Source organism: Ovis aries, chromosome 22 (assembly GCF_016772045.2).
Source record: "Ovis aries strain OAR_USU_Benz2616 breed Rambouillet chromosome 22, ARS-UI_Ramb_v3.0, whole genome shotgun sequence".
NCBI classification, from domain to species: domain Eukaryota; kingdom Metazoa; phylum Chordata; class Mammalia; order Artiodactyla; family Bovidae; genus Ovis; species Ovis aries.
Window position 1 is genome coordinate 36,306,421 of NC_056075.1, and position 17,908 is coordinate 36,324,328.

The 17,908-nt window shown below is 34.1% G+C and overlaps 1 protein-coding gene across 1 annotated transcript in view; it reads left to right on the top strand.

The window, feature by feature from the left end:
- CCDC172 (coiled-coil domain containing 172) overlaps nucleotides 1-17,908 on the top strand; it is a 104,902-nt gene that overhangs the window by 22,087 nt on the left and 64,907 nt on the right. Inside the window, exons 4-7 of the mRNA XM_027960411.3 lie at nucleotides 9,543-9,659; nucleotides 10,899-11,064; nucleotides 14,291-14,392; nucleotides 15,105-15,207. Coding sequence (XP_027816212.2) covers nucleotides 9,543-9,659; nucleotides 10,899-11,064; nucleotides 14,291-14,392; nucleotides 15,105-15,207 — 488 coding nt within the window. The remainder of the gene's footprint in view (nucleotides 1-9,542; nucleotides 9,660-10,898; nucleotides 11,065-14,290; nucleotides 14,393-15,104; nucleotides 15,208-17,908) is intronic.

A 17,908-nucleotide genomic window follows, 5' to 3' on the forward strand; every position in this document is an offset into this window, starting at 1 on the left:
TTGGCATTGCCTTTCTTTGGAATTGGAATGAAAACTGACCTTTCCTAGTCCTGTGGCCACTGCTGAGTTTTCCAAATTTGCTGGCATATTGAGTGCAGCACTTAAACAGCATCATCTTTTCAGATTTGAAATAGGTCAGTTGGAATTCCATCACCTCCTCTAGCTTTGTTCGTAACAATGCTTCCTAAGGCCCACTTGATTGTGGACTCCAGGATGTCTGGCTCTAGGTGAGTGATCACACCATCATGGTTTTCTGGGTCATAAAGATCTTTTTTGTATAATTCTTCTGTGTATTCTTGCCACCTCTTCTTAATCTCTTCTGCTTATGTTAGGTCCTTATCATTTCTGTCCTTTATTGTGCCCATCTTTCCATGAAGTATTCCCTTGGTATCTCTTATTTTCTTGAAGAGCTTGCTAGTCTTTCTCATTCTGTTGTTTTCCTCTTTTTTTTTTGCATTTTCCACTTAAGATGGCTTTCTTATCTCTCCTTGCTATTCTCTGAAACTCTGCATGCAATTGGGTATATCATTCCCTTTATTCTTTGCCTTTTTCTCCATTTACTATACTTTGGATATATCAGTAAATGTATATCTAAGTAAACAATTTTTAATGGTAGCATAGTTTCCCATTAAATGGCTATGATATATTTTATGTAACGGATTTTCTATTTATAATATTATTAATATCACTGTGATGATACTTTTATACATACATCCTTGTGCACTTGCGTTTTTTTGGGTAAAGTCCTAGAAATCAAATTGGTAGATACAGTTGATCCTTGAACAACATAGGTTTGAACTGCATGGGTACGCTTACGTGAAGATTTCTTTTAAACAAATCCTGCAGTACTGCATGATCTGATTGATTGAATGTGAGGATTAGAACTGTGGTTATGGAGATCTAACTATGAATTATATGGTAGATTTTTTACCATACCAAGGATCAGTCCCCCAACCCTTGTGTTGTCCAAGGGAGGGTCAACTGTATTCATAAGGCTTTTGATAATTTCCAAATTGTCCTCAGAAAAGTTCCAGATTGTATTTCCACAATTTCACTATTTGTACAATAGAAATGATTGATTTTCTTTACAAATGTGTCAACAGTGATGGCTTTTATGGTTTTAATTTGAACATTTTAGGTTACTTATATTTTCATTTGTTAGGATTGTTCATAGTTACTTTGTGTATTGCTTAATAATATCCTTTTTTTTTGTCTTTTTCTCACTGAATTCTGGCTTTTTATATGCAATAGATATGAACTCTTTCTTTGTCATTTGTTGCAAATTTTATTATTTGTAACTTTTTAAAATCAAAATTTAGAATCTTGTGTTACTAGAAATTTTAAGCCTTTTGTTTGTTTCTGAAGTTCATTGTTTAAGCAATGTCTTTTTCCAGTACTTTTACAAGTCTTTTTCTTACTCATAAATAAAAATGATTGTCTATTTTTCTTCTGGGTAAATGTCACATGTTTCTCATTGACTGGAAACATCTTTATGATGTAGTTATATATAAAACACCAGCTTGTGTTTTTGTGTGAAACTGTGTATTTGTGTCTGTTCTAATATATGCTGTATAATTCTGTTAATCTATTTGTTTGTCACCAGTATCACATTCACTTAAATTAGCTTTATAATACCTTTGATGCTCTGGAAGAACAATTTCTTTTTTAGAATTTTCCTGATTCTCTTTGTTTGTTTGTTTGTTTTACAAAATGAATTTGAGATCGTTTTATCAAGATCCAACAAATGTATTGCAGTTTTAATTAAGATTATACTCAGTTTATATGGGGAGAACTGATATGTTTACAACTATGAATTTTCACATTCACGAATACAGTGTATCTTTCTATTTATTTATACTTTCTTTTATATTCCTCAGTATAGGCTTTTTCATATAGGTCTCAGATGCTTCTTGTTAAGTTTACGTGTAGTTTTATTTATTTTGTTTTTCTGTTATAAATGGGATCTTTTCCTTTTTTTTTTTCTACTTGTTGGTAAATAGAAAAAATACTATTACTAGCCTTTTTACTGAACTCTTCATTATTTCTAACAGTGTCTTGGATTTACTAAGTATACAATAATCATATTTACTCAAAGAAATGAAAAAGAGAGAGAACTCTGTGCCAGGCTTTTGAATCATCATATCTCTTGCAGAACAAACCTACATAGCAGTGGTCTTATCAGGCATCCTTATAATCTCTAGTGAAAAGAGAAGAGATGAGCCAAGACTTGATTGAAATGAAGGAATGAACCATGAGGAATCTGGAGAAAGGGATTTCTAGGCAGAGAATAGCCAGTTCAAAGGCCTTGAGGAGAGAGTGTGGCTGGATGTATCGGGAATAACAAGGAGACCAGTGTGGCTAGAGAGGAGTGATTGAAGAAGAGACTGGTAGAAGATAAGATTATAGAGGGAATCAGCTCAGTTCAGTCGCTCAGTCGTGTCTGACTCTTTGCAACCCCATGAACTGCAGCATGCCAGGCCTCCCTGTCCATTACGAACTCCTGGAGTTCACCCAAACTCAAGTCCATTGAGTCAGTGATGCCATCCAGCCATCTCATCCTCTGTCATCCCCTTCTCCTCCTGCCCCCAATCCCTCCCAGCATCAGAGTCTTTTCCAATGAGTCAACTCTTCACATGAGGTGGCCAAAGTATTGGAGTTTCAGCTTTAGCGTCAGTCCTTCCAAAGAATACCTAGGACTGATCTCCTTTAGAATGGCCTGGTTGGATCTCCGTGCAGTCCAAGGTCAAAAGCATCAATTCTTTGGCACTCAGCTTTCTTCACAGTCCAACTTTCACATCCATACATGACCACTGGAAAAACCATAGCCTTGACTAGATGGACCTTTGTTGGCAAAATAATGTCTCTGCTTTTGAATATGCTATCTAGGTTGGTCATAACTTTTCTTCCAAGGAGTAAGCGTCTTTTAATTTCATAACTGCAATCACCATCTGCAGTGATTTTGGAGCCCCCCAAAATAAAGTCTGACACTGTATCCACTGTTTCCCCATCTATTTGCCATGAAGTGATGGGACCAGATGCCATGATCTTCATTTTCTGAATGTTGAGATTTAAGCCAACTTTTTCACTCTCCTCTTTCACTTTCATCAAAGGCTCTTTAGTTCCTCTTCACTTTCTGCCATAAGGGTGGTGTCATCAGCATATCTGAGGTTATTGATATTTCTCCTGGCACTCTTGATTCCAGCTTGTGCTTCATCCAGCCCAACGTTTCTCATGATGTACTCTGCATGTAAGTTAAATAAGCAGGGTGACAATATACTTGACATACTCCTTTTCCTGTTTCCAAAATCAGATTGATTATATTCTTTGCAGCCAAAGATGGAGAAGCTCTATACAGTCAGCAAAAACAAGACCGGGAGCTGACTGTGGCTCAGATCATGAACTCCTTATTGCCAAATTCAGACTTAAATTGAAGAAAGTAGGGAAAACCACTAGACCATTCAGGTATAACCTAAATCAAATCCCTTATGATTATACAGTGGAAGTGAGAAATAGATTTAAGGGATTAGATCTGATAGATAGAGTGCCTGATGAACTATGGACAGAGGTTCGTGACATTGTACAGGAGATGGGGATCAAGACCATCCCCATGGAAAAGAAATGCAAAAAAGCAAAATGGCTGTCTAGGGAGGCCTTACAAATAGCTGTGAAAAGAAGAGAGGCGAAAAGCAAAGGAGGAAAGGAAAGATATAAGCATCGGAATGCAGAGTTCCAAAGAATAGCAAGAAGAGATAAGAAACTCTTCCTCAGCGATCAATGCAAAGAAATAGAGGAAAACAACAGAATGGGAAAGACTAGAGATCTCTTCAAGAAAATTAGAGATACAAAGGGAACATTTCATGCAAAGATGGGCTTGATAAAGGACAGAAATGGTATGGACCTAACAGAAGCAGAAGATAATAAGAAGAGGTGGCCAGAATACAGAGAAGAACTGTACAAAAAAGATCTTCATGACCAAGATAATCACGATGGTGTGATCACTCACCTAGAGCTAGACATCCTGGAATGTGAAGTCAGATGGGCCTTAGAAAGCATCACTGTGAACAAAGCTAGTGGAGGTGATGGCATTCCAGTTGAGCTATTTCAAATAGATGCAATAAGGGAGTGTATCATGTAAAGCCTTATGAGCAATTGTAAGGACTAATATTTACTAACACTGAATCTTCTTTGCTTACCTATATTAGGATTACTGTGTCATAGTGAGTTATTCTTTAATCATTCCATCTGTGGTTAAGAATTGTATTTATTAAAAAAATGTGCTGTGTACTCAGTCGCTTCAGTTGTGTCTAACTCTGCAACCCTATGGACTGTAGCCTACCAGGTTCCTTTGTCCATGGAATTCTGTAGATAAAAATACTGGAATTGGTTGCCGTTTCCTTCTCCTATTAAAAAAACAATAGATCTACTTTTTAAGTTAATATCTGCAACTGATAGAGTATTCATTGATGTACTCTAGTGGGTAAATAGTTAAGTAACTTTTTTCATAGTCAGTACAAACACATTCTTACCCCAGGTACCATCATTATGAATATGGAAGCTTCTACCTAACTTTCATGATGTTTTCTTATGTAATGTCTATTTTACTATTGGGCAGAGCATTTAATCAGCAAAATATCAGATCCTAAAAGTTGAAATTATTTTAAGCAACAGCATCCACAGCAAAGTGTAGATTATACTTTGTGCTTTGTTTCAGTTCAGTTCAGTTCAGTCACTCAGTTGTGTCCAACTCTTTGCGACTCCAGGGATGGCAGCACGCCAGGCCTCCCTGTCCATCACCAACTTCCAGAGTTTTCTCAAACTCATGTCCATTGAGTCAGTGATGCCATCCAACCATCTCATCCTCTGTCGTCCTCTTCTCCTCCTACCCTCAATCTTTCCCAGCATCAGTGTCTTTTCAAATGACTCAGCTCTTTGCATCAGGTGGCCAAAGTACTGGAGTTTCAGCCTCAACATCAGTCCTTCCAATGAATACCCAGGACTGATCTCCTTTAGGATGGACTGGTTGGATACCCTTGCTGTCCAACGGACTCTCAAGAGTCTTCTCCAACACCACAGTTCAAAAGCATCAATTCTTTGGTGCTCAGCGTTTCTTTTCAGAGTCCAACTCTCACATCCATACATGACTACTGGAAAAACCATAGCCTTGACTAGATGGACCTTTGTTGGCAAAGTGATGTCTCTGCTTTTGAATGTGCTATCTAGGTTGGTCATAATTTTTCTTCCAATGAGTAAGTGTCTTTTAATTTCATGGCTGCAGTCACCATCTGTAGTGATTCTGGAGCCCAAAAAAATAGTCTCTCATTGTTTCCTCATCTATTTGCCATGAAATGATGGGACCAGATGCCATGATCTTTGTTTTCTGAATGTTGAGCTTTAAGCCAACTTTTTCACCCTCCTCTTTCACTTTCATCAAGAGGCTCTTTAGTTCTTCTTCACTTTCTGCCGTAAGGGTGGTGTTATCTGCATATATGAGGTTATTGATATTTTTCCCGGCAGTCTTGATTCTAGCTTGTGCTTCCTCCAGCTCAGCGTTTCTCATGATGTACTCTACATATAAGTTAAATAAGCAGGGTGACAATATACAGCCTTGACATACTCCTTTTCCTATTTGGAACCAGTCTGTTGTTCCATGTCCAGTTCTCACTGTTGCTTTGTGACCTACATACAGATTTCTCAAGAGACACGTCAGGTGGTCTGGTATTCCCATCTCTTGAAGAATTTTCCAGTTTGTTGTGATCCACACAGTTGAAGGCTTTGGCATAGTCAATAAAGCAGAAGTAGATGTTTTTCTGGAACTCTCTTGCTTTTCCCATGATCCCATGGATGTTGGCAATTTGATCTCTGGTTCCTCTGCCTTTTCTGAGACCAGCTTGAACATCTGAAAGTTCGTGGTTCACGTATTGTTGAAGCCTGACTTGGAGAATTTTGAGCATTACTCAAAATTCTTTATTTACTGGAACCCAAACAGTAATTTCACATCCTTGGTCATTCTCAATTTTCAAGTTATTTTGGTGGAAAAATACCTAAGGGTGTCCAAGTGGCAAGAGTAGTGAAGAGTCCCAAATAATGCCTATGCTGAAAACTGACCTAGCTGACCAGATAAGTCAACTCATTGGGAAAGCTACAAGCTCTATTGACAGCTCAAATATCCCAGGAGAAATAAGACAGGGGAAGAAATAAGCAAAATCTTTATTGCTGAAAAAGAGTGTTGGCATTGTTAGAAATTAAAATTTTTCAAAACAGTAATATTTTCTGACAAAGCTTGGCTGTTTGATTCTAGAATATAATTTTACAGCTACACACAGATATTTTCATTTCATTTGTAGTCAGAGAAAGGAACAAGATGAGAAAGAGAAATTTGAACCTTCCACCCCTTTGTTTTTATTGTTTGTAGCCCCTTGAGATCCCTGGGTAATGTAGCAGATATAGCCAGTAGTTTCTTTTTGTAAGTAACTCTTTGTTTGTTTGTTTCTTTGCTTTTATCATGGATGTCCAGGCTACTGTGAGTATAAGATAGTGCCTCAATTCAAACCTGACCCAGAGATAAGTTCAGAATATCTTTTTAAATTACAGTTTTGCATCTCTTTTAGTATCTTTCCAATTCTGATTTCTACCCATACTTTTGGAACAAAAGATAGATGAGAGAAATCTCTAATGATGATTTATTCTGTGAAATGACCTCATCTTGTGACCCTATCAGTATCTTCAGGGTTATATTTGGAATATTATATAGAGGTAGATATGGTTTTAAAAAGTCAGAATGTGAAAAATAATTTAAGAAATGAGTTTTGATAACAGGAAGAACAAAGGGAACAGTGAGAAACAATGCCACAAATAGGTGGTCTTGAAAAGCTTTTTTAGTAGTAAAATTAATAACTTATACTTGGTAGATGGAACTGGATGGATCCTAAAGCATTTGACCCCTTAGTTACGATAAAATATAAGGCCTGATAACATTAGACCCCATATAGTTCCCACAGCCATAACTTATTGCCGCCCTCAGCTTGTGAGTCAGCATATCATAGGCATCTGTTCTTTCTTAACCTTCCTAACTTGAGCTTCTCCAAAGTCCTGCTTCTTTCTTCTATTGCTCTCTTTTCCCTACTTGCCAATTCTATTATGCATTAAATGTTTTCATCACAGATCCTAAGTAAATTTAAAAATTAATGTTACTATAATCTTTCTGTAGTAATTGATTCTCTGGGACTTTTTAGGTCTTGATTAAAAGAGGAAAATGTATGAGAAGATAGAGTGTAAAACAGAAAGTAAGAATGAAGAGTACACCAATAATGAGTTAAAGCAAAGAAGTAAAAAGACCTCAGAGTGGATAATTTACATAGAATTTTAGGGAAGAGAAAATTTTCAGCTGTACCTTTCTTACAGATCTTTTAAATAGTTGTCTAATTTTCATTTGGTATATTTAGATTTCATTTTTTTCAGGTTATGGTAAAACATTCCAATTAAATGACAGTATGTCTAATATCTTTCTTTAATTATTATTTTCCCTGTTAAGAAAGAAGATGAGTTCAGTGATAATTTTAGGTCTTAGTGATAGCTGTAATAGCACACCTTAATTTCTGAGCCCTTAACATAAGGCTTTTCTGAATCTGAGTAATAAATTTGTTTGTCTTACTGTAAACTTCCTTAGTTTAATTAGTAATATTTTCTCCATTTTTGGTTTTCATTGCAGATTTGACTACAGATAGTGGTAGAAGCAGAATCAGAATTTAGGAATTTTGATTCTGAAAGGCATATTACGTAAAATACCTAATTGGATTAACCCAAGATTAATCCAGCCTGATGTTTGGTCTCAAAGCATTTTTGTTAGCATTGATGGTTCTTGTTCATAATTGCAACTCTGAGAGTTAAGAGTATACTGCAAGCAACCTTTTCTCAATGAGTTCTGATAGACCTAGTATTTAGTAATTTTTCTGTCTCTTATCCTGTATACTTTCAACTTATACTGTTGTCAGAGATTGAAGTCCTGTTTTAGTTCCAAAAGTATCTTTATGTTACTGTGAAATAGTTCTAGTATTTCCATAATAGGACAATGGTTTAGAAGCAGTAAAGTCAGAAGAACTGAATTTTAGTCCTGGGTTTCCCCCTAATTAATTATATAACTTTTATTAAGGTATTAACGTCTTTGGAACTCATTTTACTCTCATTTATATAATATATATTAAATAGCTTAGAAGTATTTTCTTATTTGAAATAAATGTCATAGAATTCATGATCATAGCTTTGCTCACCATTGTTACCAGTTTGTAAATGATTTTATAGATCAAGACATATGTTTTCTAATTTCTGTCTTCTCAGACAGTAAAATTCTGTCCCATTCACCCCTCCCCCAATTTTGAAAGTATTTTCTGAATCGCTTTGGTCATGTAAGTTGCACCTTTCTAATCTTTCTTTATTGATGATAGAGTTGATGAAATCAGCACTAAGTGCTGAAGGTATGGGCAGATGTGCTATGATATTATATAAATGTAAGATCATATTTTCTGTTTTATTTCAGCTGCTTTTTTTAATGCCAGTATTTGTAGGGCTTTTTAGCCATATCATTTCAAAATGTCTTTTAGGCCAGCCCTTTGGGTCTGGACCAGACTATTCCTAAGCTCTTTACTATTCAATATCTTCTGGGACAGAGATTTCACAACCTGTCTCTCACCTTGAAGAAGCTCTTATAGCTAACATAAATCTTGCTTTTTGCAATTTAAGTTCAGATTTATTTCCTTTTTCTTTTCTCTTTGCAAATGGGAACAGACCAAACTTGAAGCGATGCTTTCTTATGAGGGCCAGTACTGAATGTAGTGGAAGGATTGTTTCCAGTCTGGCATCATTTTTAGCTTTTACATATTAAAGCTTCCTGACTTTCATTTCAATATTCGTGGTCTCAAGAGATGCTAGTCTTTATAGCCCAAATGAAATAACAGTTACATATCTAATATTAATGTTTATTATATCTTTTGCTAGTTAGACCCAAATGAGGTACTAAAATAAAAAATGAGTTCTCAAAACCCATTTGAGAACTTTAACAGATTTGTGTTTTATTGGGTATAACTATAGTCATGGGAGTGGATTTTTGCCTGTGGTTTGTAGATTTGATCTCATTATTTTATTAGTCATATTGTATACATGATTTCTCCATCATATTTTCTAGTAATAAGACTAAAAACTTGTTCTTTAAAACAAGCTGTCTTGAAGCACATTTCAGTGTGTGTCATCAAAAAGCTTTAGTACCTAAGCTACCAAATGTACTAGATCTCAGGAAAAAGCAAATGCATTCTCTGCCCTTCATGTGCCTATAGTTTTATTAGAGGAAGATATTATAAAAATTGTAAAGCACTTATAAAATAATTTAAAATAGAGCATGTAAAGTAAGATGTTAAATGTGAATTTTATTTTTCATTTTAAAGGTTGATATAAAAATTTTTATACTATATAGATCTATTCTATTAACTAAGATACCCTGAAATGTCTAATTGTTTCATTCTGATTCTTTTTTTTTTTTTTTCGCTTTAAAGGTTCAGCAGTTTTCTGAAAAAGCCTTCCTCTTACAGCTTTTGAAAACGCATGAAAATGCCTTAGAAAGACAGTGCAATGAAATTACAAGCCAAAGGAATATGCTTCTCCAAACCTTTGTACGTCTCCAGCAACTTGGAAAAGTTTATTTTACTAATTGTATCAAAAATTTGTGTAAAAATATGCTTTAGATATATGTTTAGAAAAATCCTCCATACACATATTGACAGGTAGTCCTCTTGAGATATGGAAAATTATTAAGTGCTATTTTAAACCAATTGGTAGAGTAATACAGTTTGAAAGAATTAAATTGTCAGGATGCACTATAGAAATTATTTGCTATTGTAATAAGCATAAAAGAAACATTGAAACTGAGTTGAATTGCTCAGGCTTCAAGATCTTGGTTTTAATGCTTTTGAAAGGCACAGAGATTTAGACTTCCGGCAAATTAATGGATGTGGGTGCAAAGATAAATTTTGTTTATTTTTAAAATCATAAATCATAGCAAACAGACTCAGTATCTTTAAATGACAAGAACAGCTTAGGAATATAATCTATAACTAATTGACTTTTTGAAAAAATACATTTTAAACTGTTAAAAATATATATCCAGAGTCAGAATCAACCACCAAATGGTTACGAATGGCATGGCAAGTTTCCAGCTGTAGCTCTTAATTAGTTATGTTTCTTGGGAAAAAATTGGAAAACACAGTAATGTTTAGGTTCTACCATTGTCAAAAAGTTTAGGTTCTAGCATTGTTTAAAGTTTCTGGAAATTCTTATTTCTTTCTACTTCATATTGACATTTTATGAAATTTAAACTGTTATTTAGAACTGTATTTGAAATGACCATGTAATTTTACCTTGTCTACATTTTAAAAGATTTTCTTGGAATTTACACTCAAAGGACAGTAATTCCTTTGAGTGTAGATCTGCATTTTCAACTTTGGTCATTTAATTCTTTTACCATCCAGTTGCAATGTAATTCCTTTGAGTATAGATTTTCAACTTTGATCATTTAGTTATTTTACCACCAATTTTGCAATGACAAAATGGCGTATATGCCTGTAAGTTTAATACACAAACAGACACATACATAATGATGAGTGGTAAAATTTCTACCTCAATAATTCTCCTAAAATATTAAGGATAAATCTTTCACATGAAAATAGTTGGTTGTTATCATGTAATAACCTCAGTTTTTAAATTAATATTGCTGGAGGAATATAACATTTTAGTACCAGGAATATAATTTTCTGTGTTATTCTCAGTATTTCCAAATGATTAAATTTTAATCATTAAAGAAGAATATTGTTGCAATTAACACCTATATTTGGTCCTTTGTTTCCATTTTTCAGGAGGCTACAAAAAGAAGAGCTACAGAGGAGGAAGAAAAATTTATTAAGGAAATTACAGACTTCAATAATGAATATGAATTAACAAAGAAACGAGAGCTTTCGATAAAAGAAAATGTCGAGATTCAAATATCTGACTTAGAAAACCAGGCAAACATTCTTAAAATGGGTATGAAAACATAGTGCCACCTCATTTATCTGGCATTAATGAAGATAACTTATTTTGACTTAATGAATTTTCCAGAAACTTTACATTTTTATAAGTAAATTGGGTTATTGCATTGCTATTCTTTTACTTTTATCTTAATTGTATGTCTCTTTTACTGTGAGCTGTCTCAAGCTCTTTAGAAGTAGGTGTGATACGATCATTGGTCTTTTATTTAATAACCAAATTCTGTTTACTGTCTGTTATATATTAGGCACCCTTCTAGGTCCTGGAGGTATAAAACTAAAATGTAAGGGGATGAAATATATAGGCAGATATTTATAGTACATTGTGATAGAAACTATATAGGTGATATTGTTGCTGTGATCTTTGTTCTACCATCAATACAGTTTAGGAAACACTGTTAAACAATGAGGTAGGGAGAATTCCATTTCAGAAACATTAGTATGCAGGTAATAGCAGTCTGTAATAAGATCCTGAACTAAAGAAATCATCGAAGAGAGGCTAGTGGTGAAGAATCCATCTGTCAATGCAAGAGACAGGGGTTTGATCGCTGGCCAGGGAAAATCCCATATGCAGTAGAGCAGCTAAGCCCTTGTTCTGCAGCTGTTGAGCCCAACAACTACTGAACTACCTCAACTACTGAAGCCCACATGACCTAGAGCTTGTACTGTGCAGAAAGAGAAGCCACCACAATGAGAAACCTGCCCACAGCCACTAAGAGTAGCACCCACTCACTGTAACTAGAGAAAACTCAGTATAGCCATAAATAAATAAAATTATTAAAAAAATAGTTACCAAAGAGAGGAGAAGACAAAGAGATTTTTAGGAAGAATGACAGATATTTCACTGACTAAACAGATATAAAGAAAGTCAAGCATGAACCACAGTTTTCACACTTCAGAGATTGGGTAGAATGTGGTACCAAGAGGAAGAGCAGAGATGGAGGTGAACTATAGCCTTTTCTGGACAAAAAATTAAGTTTTGTTTCAATGTTTTTAGTTAGAGGTGTCTATGGGATAAACAGGTAGAAGTGCCCAAGTAGCAGGTTGAAATTGGTTGTGAAACTGATACAAAAGATCAAGCTAGAACATTAGGTGTGGGATTTCGGAGAAGTTGCTAACATAATTCAAAGGGAACATGTAGAGGGAACATAGAGGGGTAGCAAAGACCAAAGGCAGAAAATGGAAAAGCATAGCATTTAAGGAAAGGAAGAGAATAATGAGACAGAGATGTCGAAGAGGGCAAGAGAACCAGCAGAGAGTAATATGTGATTTGGGACAAGATGTTTAAGTTTTATTTGCTTCAGTTTCTTCATCTATGAAGATGGAGGATAATGATAATGACCTTAACAAGATTGTTGTAAGTACTCATGAAATAATATTTAATTACATAGAATGCTACCTGGATAATAATTAAACCCTTAAAATATAAGGATTATACTTTTTAATTAGCTTAATTTCATAGATGAAGGAAATGAGGCTCTCAGAGATAAGTTGCTTTGGGTAGAGAGTGTAGGACAGAGGTTCTTCAGGCATACATATAAGCATACATCTTATAGGCAAACATCTGGGACGTTCATATATATATATATTCATATATATATATATAAATGATCAGGAAGGAGCACAATACAAAAACTAGAACTAGAATAAATGTATTAAAAACTGTTTTTAGATATTAAGGACAAGAAACTGTCCAAGGCTATGATTCCTAAGAGAAGGAAAACACATGAGGCATGATTACCTAAGCTTATACCTGGTTACAGTTTTTTGACAACAGGAGTGAGAGAGGGAACTTAAACAAAACACAGTGGCATGAATGAGTCGAGGATACAAAGACTGGAGTTCAGGGAGGCTGAGTTAGTTGAAATTTTCAGGACAACGTACTGAGAGGAAAGAACTGCACAGACAAAACCTCCAGAAATCTTCATAGAGGTTGCTTTGAGTCTTTGGCTATATATTATTCTTTGCATACATAGGGGAAAGTCCTCTAGACTGAATAAAGAAAAACTGCTGGGGAATCATAAGGTCAACAATTCTGTGAGCTCACACAAGACTGAGAGACATTCATGTTCCATCCTTTAAGAATAGAAAGAGCTCATTAAACAGAAGAATCCTGCCTTAATAGTAGGATTCAATTAGCCTTCGACCTAAGGCTACTCTGGATACACTCTAAATCTTAAAAGCACGGTTTGAACCTAATTATGTTACCTAACTGCATGCTAAATAAGCAGGTATCAACATGCTTGAGGGGAAGAGAGCAAAATTCAAACATCAACAAAATAGTAAACAAAATGTCTGGTATCCAACCAAAAATCACTGTATCTGTGAAAAAGAAATTGTATCTCATACCAAAAAGGAAATTAGGTCAATAGAAACATCTCCAGAAATCACAGAGATAATGAAATTCACAGAGAAAGACTTTTAAAATTGATATTATAAAAATATTCAGGACCATGAGTATAATAGAGATAAATAAAAGATATAAAATAGTAAAAAATTCAGAAAATCATTTGGCAAGATCCAACACCCTTTCATGATAAACACAGTCAATAACGTAGACATAAAAGGGACCATTCTCAACCTGATGAAGAGTATCTTTGAAAAACCATGGTGAATCTTATTTATGATGAAGGAATGAGAATTTCTCATCTAAAATCGGGAAAAGATGAAGATATTCATCCACTCCTAGTATTTGTATCCAGCATTTTACTAGAGATTTTAGCCTGGGCAATCAGGCAAGAAAAAGAAATACGAGACATCTAGATTGAAAATGAAGTAGTAAAACTATCTCTATTTGAACATAGCATGATCTTGTGTATGGAAATCCTAAGGAATCCATAGGAGAACTATTTGAGCTAATAAACAAGTTCAGGGAAGGTGGCAGGTTATTAGATCAATATATACAAGCCAAATGGACAATTTGAAAATTAACATTCAGTTTGCAATCAAAAAAGAGTAAAACACATTTAACAAAAGTTTAAGACTTGTATACAAAAACCACAAAAAACATTGTTGAAAGAAGTTAAAGGAGACCTAAATAAATGGAAAGTCATCTCAAGCTGATGGATTGAAATATCGAATATTGTTAAGCAGTACTCCCAAAAGTATATTGACCCTACATTGCTTACATTTTTACTACACAAGAAAGAGTTAATCATTCTTGACAGACATAAGGCAAAGCCAAAAATAGTTAAAATGTGTTTTTTTTGCATATTTATTTCTAGAAATGAAGTCAATGGAACATGATAGTGACCTGTTAAATGAACTTCAGAGACAAAAGAGTGAATTAATACAAGAATTATTTACTTTGCAGAGAAAGCTTAAAGGTATTACATATATGAGTCTTTGCTGATGAATATAGTTATATATCTATCATTTGTTGTTCAGTTGCTAAGTTGTTGTGTCCGACTCTTTGTGACTCCATGGACTGTGGCACACTAGGCCCTCCTACCCTTCACCATCTCCTGGAGTCCGCTCAATTCATGTTCTTTGAGCCAGTGATGCTATCTATCTATCTCATCCTCTGCTGCCCCCTTCTGCTTTTGCCTTCAGTCTTTCCTAGCATCAAGGTCTTTTCCAGTGAGTCAGTTCATATCAGGTGGCCAAAGTATTAAAGTTTCATCTTCAGCATCAGTCATTCCAGTGAATATTCAGGGTTGATTTCATTTAGGATTGACTGGTTTGATCTTGCAGTCCAAGGGGCTCACAAGAGTCTTCTCTATTATAGGTTAATATTATTCTTTCAAAATGTATTTACTCATTGAGATATAGGTGATGTAAAAAGGGGATTTTTTTTGATGTGAAAAAGGAATAGGTAAAGCACTAAATTGATGTGTTGAATCTGGTATTTTTAATTTCATAAATTTTAAGATCTTTTTTTGTGCCTTTAAATGCTACATTAAAGTAGAAAAATAAAAATCATTAGTACATGTATTTTACACAAAACACCGAAATTTAGAGCATTGTTCTTATGAATGAAGAAAGATAACCTTTATATTTAATTTTTTAAAGAGTATAAGAATTGTCTTAATTGTTTAGGTTTTGAAGATAAAAAAAATGGAGCCATTTGTACTACTAAATATCTAGAGGCAGAAAAAATAAAAATCAATGAAAAACCTCAAAATGATGCTGAATGCTTAAGGTAAGAATTGCCTATTATACTTTGATATAAATCTGGTAATTTTTAAAGTTGTCAAGTAGATTTCAACATAAAGCCAAATGCATAATTATTTCAAGATCATTCTGAAATATGTTAATAAGCAAATGCGTTACTGGTTAAAAACACATAAGTTTTAAATTGTATCAGGTTGATAATACTGAAATCAGTCTTATCGTTTCCTATTCCTCAAGAACTCTTGAGTTATTCACATCCTAAAAGATAAAATGTAGAATCATTTCCACAACTCTTTTTTCTATTATCCCTAAGTTTTTGGAGTGAAATGACTGAAATTATCTTTTTTGGTCCTTCTAGATTTCAGGGGGAAAAAAATTACAGTCTACTTTACTTAAAATCTGTGCTTCTGGTTTTGTACCTAAAGATTTGAAAATATATTTTCTTTATGGAATATTTAGATGTTTTCTGTGTATTTAGATAATGAAAGAATGGCTGAGGTCTGAAATGACATAGTTATATACCAAAGGAGTACATCTCCCCCAGTTTATTAATTTCATTGTTATTTCTTAATAATTCAGTGTTAACATTTGCTGGCTTAATTTTAAAGAGCTTCCTATACTTTCTAGGTTTCATGTAAGAAACAGAAACCTCATTACTGAATCTATGAAGAGGCAAATGAAGCCTTCTTTCACATAAATCATATAGGAAATATGTCCACTAGAGCTGAACAAATGCTTCATATTAGCAGTGTATTGCCTTAGGCCATAATTTTAGTAGATTGTGAGAAAATATTTGCAATTTAATTTTATGTTAAGTTTTATAAGCATGAAATATCAATCTCTTGGGTGATATGTTTGATATAGAATGAGTTTCTGTAATGACAGTCTGCTCATTGATTTTTTTTACACTTTTAAAAATGGTCATGCCCACTGGTATCATCATAGTTCATAGTGAAAGGCTTCCAGTATGAACTCCAGTTTTGTGGGTTTATCCGTCAGTCATAAAAGTTTTCCCTGGTTTAAAATTAAACACTCAAAGTCTATTAAGAGGGCCTTCTCCTTCAGAGATGGTGACAGGAAATTTGGGTAGAAAGAAACACCAGTTAATATGCCTAGTCCATTCTTTGCATTTTAGCAGTTACTGAATGAAATGCCAGTATTTATCAGTTCCCACTTTAAATTCTTTAAAATGTGTAGCTTAGTTTCCCTTCTGGTATGTTCCATAAAAATGATTTCAAGTATGAAGAGCAGAGTCAAAGTACTAAGTATAGAGATTTTGAAAAAGAGCGCCATCAGTCTTATAAATAGCAAAATAACAAGGAGCTAATACTGGTAGCAAGAAATGATATGACATTTATTGAACATCATTAAGACTAATATTAAGTAGATTTTACCCCTAAATTTTAGAATAGAATCTTTTTCATTTCTGTGTTCAAATGTATACTGAATTCTATAGTAATGACCTTTATCTTAAATTTTCTGATTTAACTGCTATCGGTATAGATACTGTTTTTGTAACAGGGTTTCTCAGACTTGGCACTGTTGAGATTTTGGGCCAGGATGTTCTGTTGTGGGAGAGCTGTCCCATGCAGTGTAAGATGTTTATTAGCATTCCTGGTCTCTACCAACTAGATGCCAGTAGCACTACTCACCCCCAGTTGTTACAAACCAAAAATGTCTCCAGATATTACCGAATGTCCCCTGGGCAGAGACAGGTGGGCGCAATTGTCCCCAGTTCAGAATCAGTCTTCTTTTTAAGGTTTTTATCATTGTACTTCTAATTTTATTAAACTTTAGGCAGTAAGAAAGCAATTGCAAAAAATTAATACTTCATTTCTATGAGCTTATTGTTTCTGCTTTTTAGAATTAGAAAAATTTTGATACCTATTTTATTGTCTACATTATTGAAATTCTTTTATAATGATTATAAAGTTTAAGTTTTTTAAAGTTAATCTGCCACGTTCAGGTTGTTTATTGGACTTAATGCCATTCATTAATGAAGAGAACCAGAACTTTATATTCATAATATTTTAATGATCTCTGCTTTAGTTAATCTTTCACTATTTATAAATTGTATTCGTTTATTTAAAAGATTCTGTTGTGAAGAGTATGGGATCATTAATTAACACGTTAACGCAACTAACTTACAGAATATTGCTATGCTTAACACCTAAACTAGAGGTTGGGTTAATTTCTAAGAAGCATTCCTGAGAACTTTATAACTGATCAAGCTAGTGTTTTTCACATAGTCTGGGGAGGACAGAAGTGATAAACCTCAGGGTCTCAAGAGGCAGTAGCATAGAGATTAAGGTTACAAACCCTTTGAATCCCAGCTTTGCTATTTACTAGGTTGGTGACCCCAGACAAGCAATTTGACATGTCTGTGACTCATTCTCTACATCTATCAAATGAAGTTAATAATGGTAACCACCTCACAAGATTATAATAAAAATTAAATGACTTAATATGTGTGTGTGTATATATATATATATATATATATAAAGCCCTTAAAGCAGTGCTTAGTACACAGTAAATACTCTAAATTATTATACATAATTATAATTGTATAATTACTTATGATTTCATTTGTACTTATTATCCATATGGATTTCATGCCTTTCAAGCTTCTTTCTCATTTTTTTTCTGTCCTTTTAATGAAGAGACTTCCTGAAAGCTAGTTATTGATTAGATTTTTATTTTGTACTCTGCATGGCTTGTCCCATCTGGTC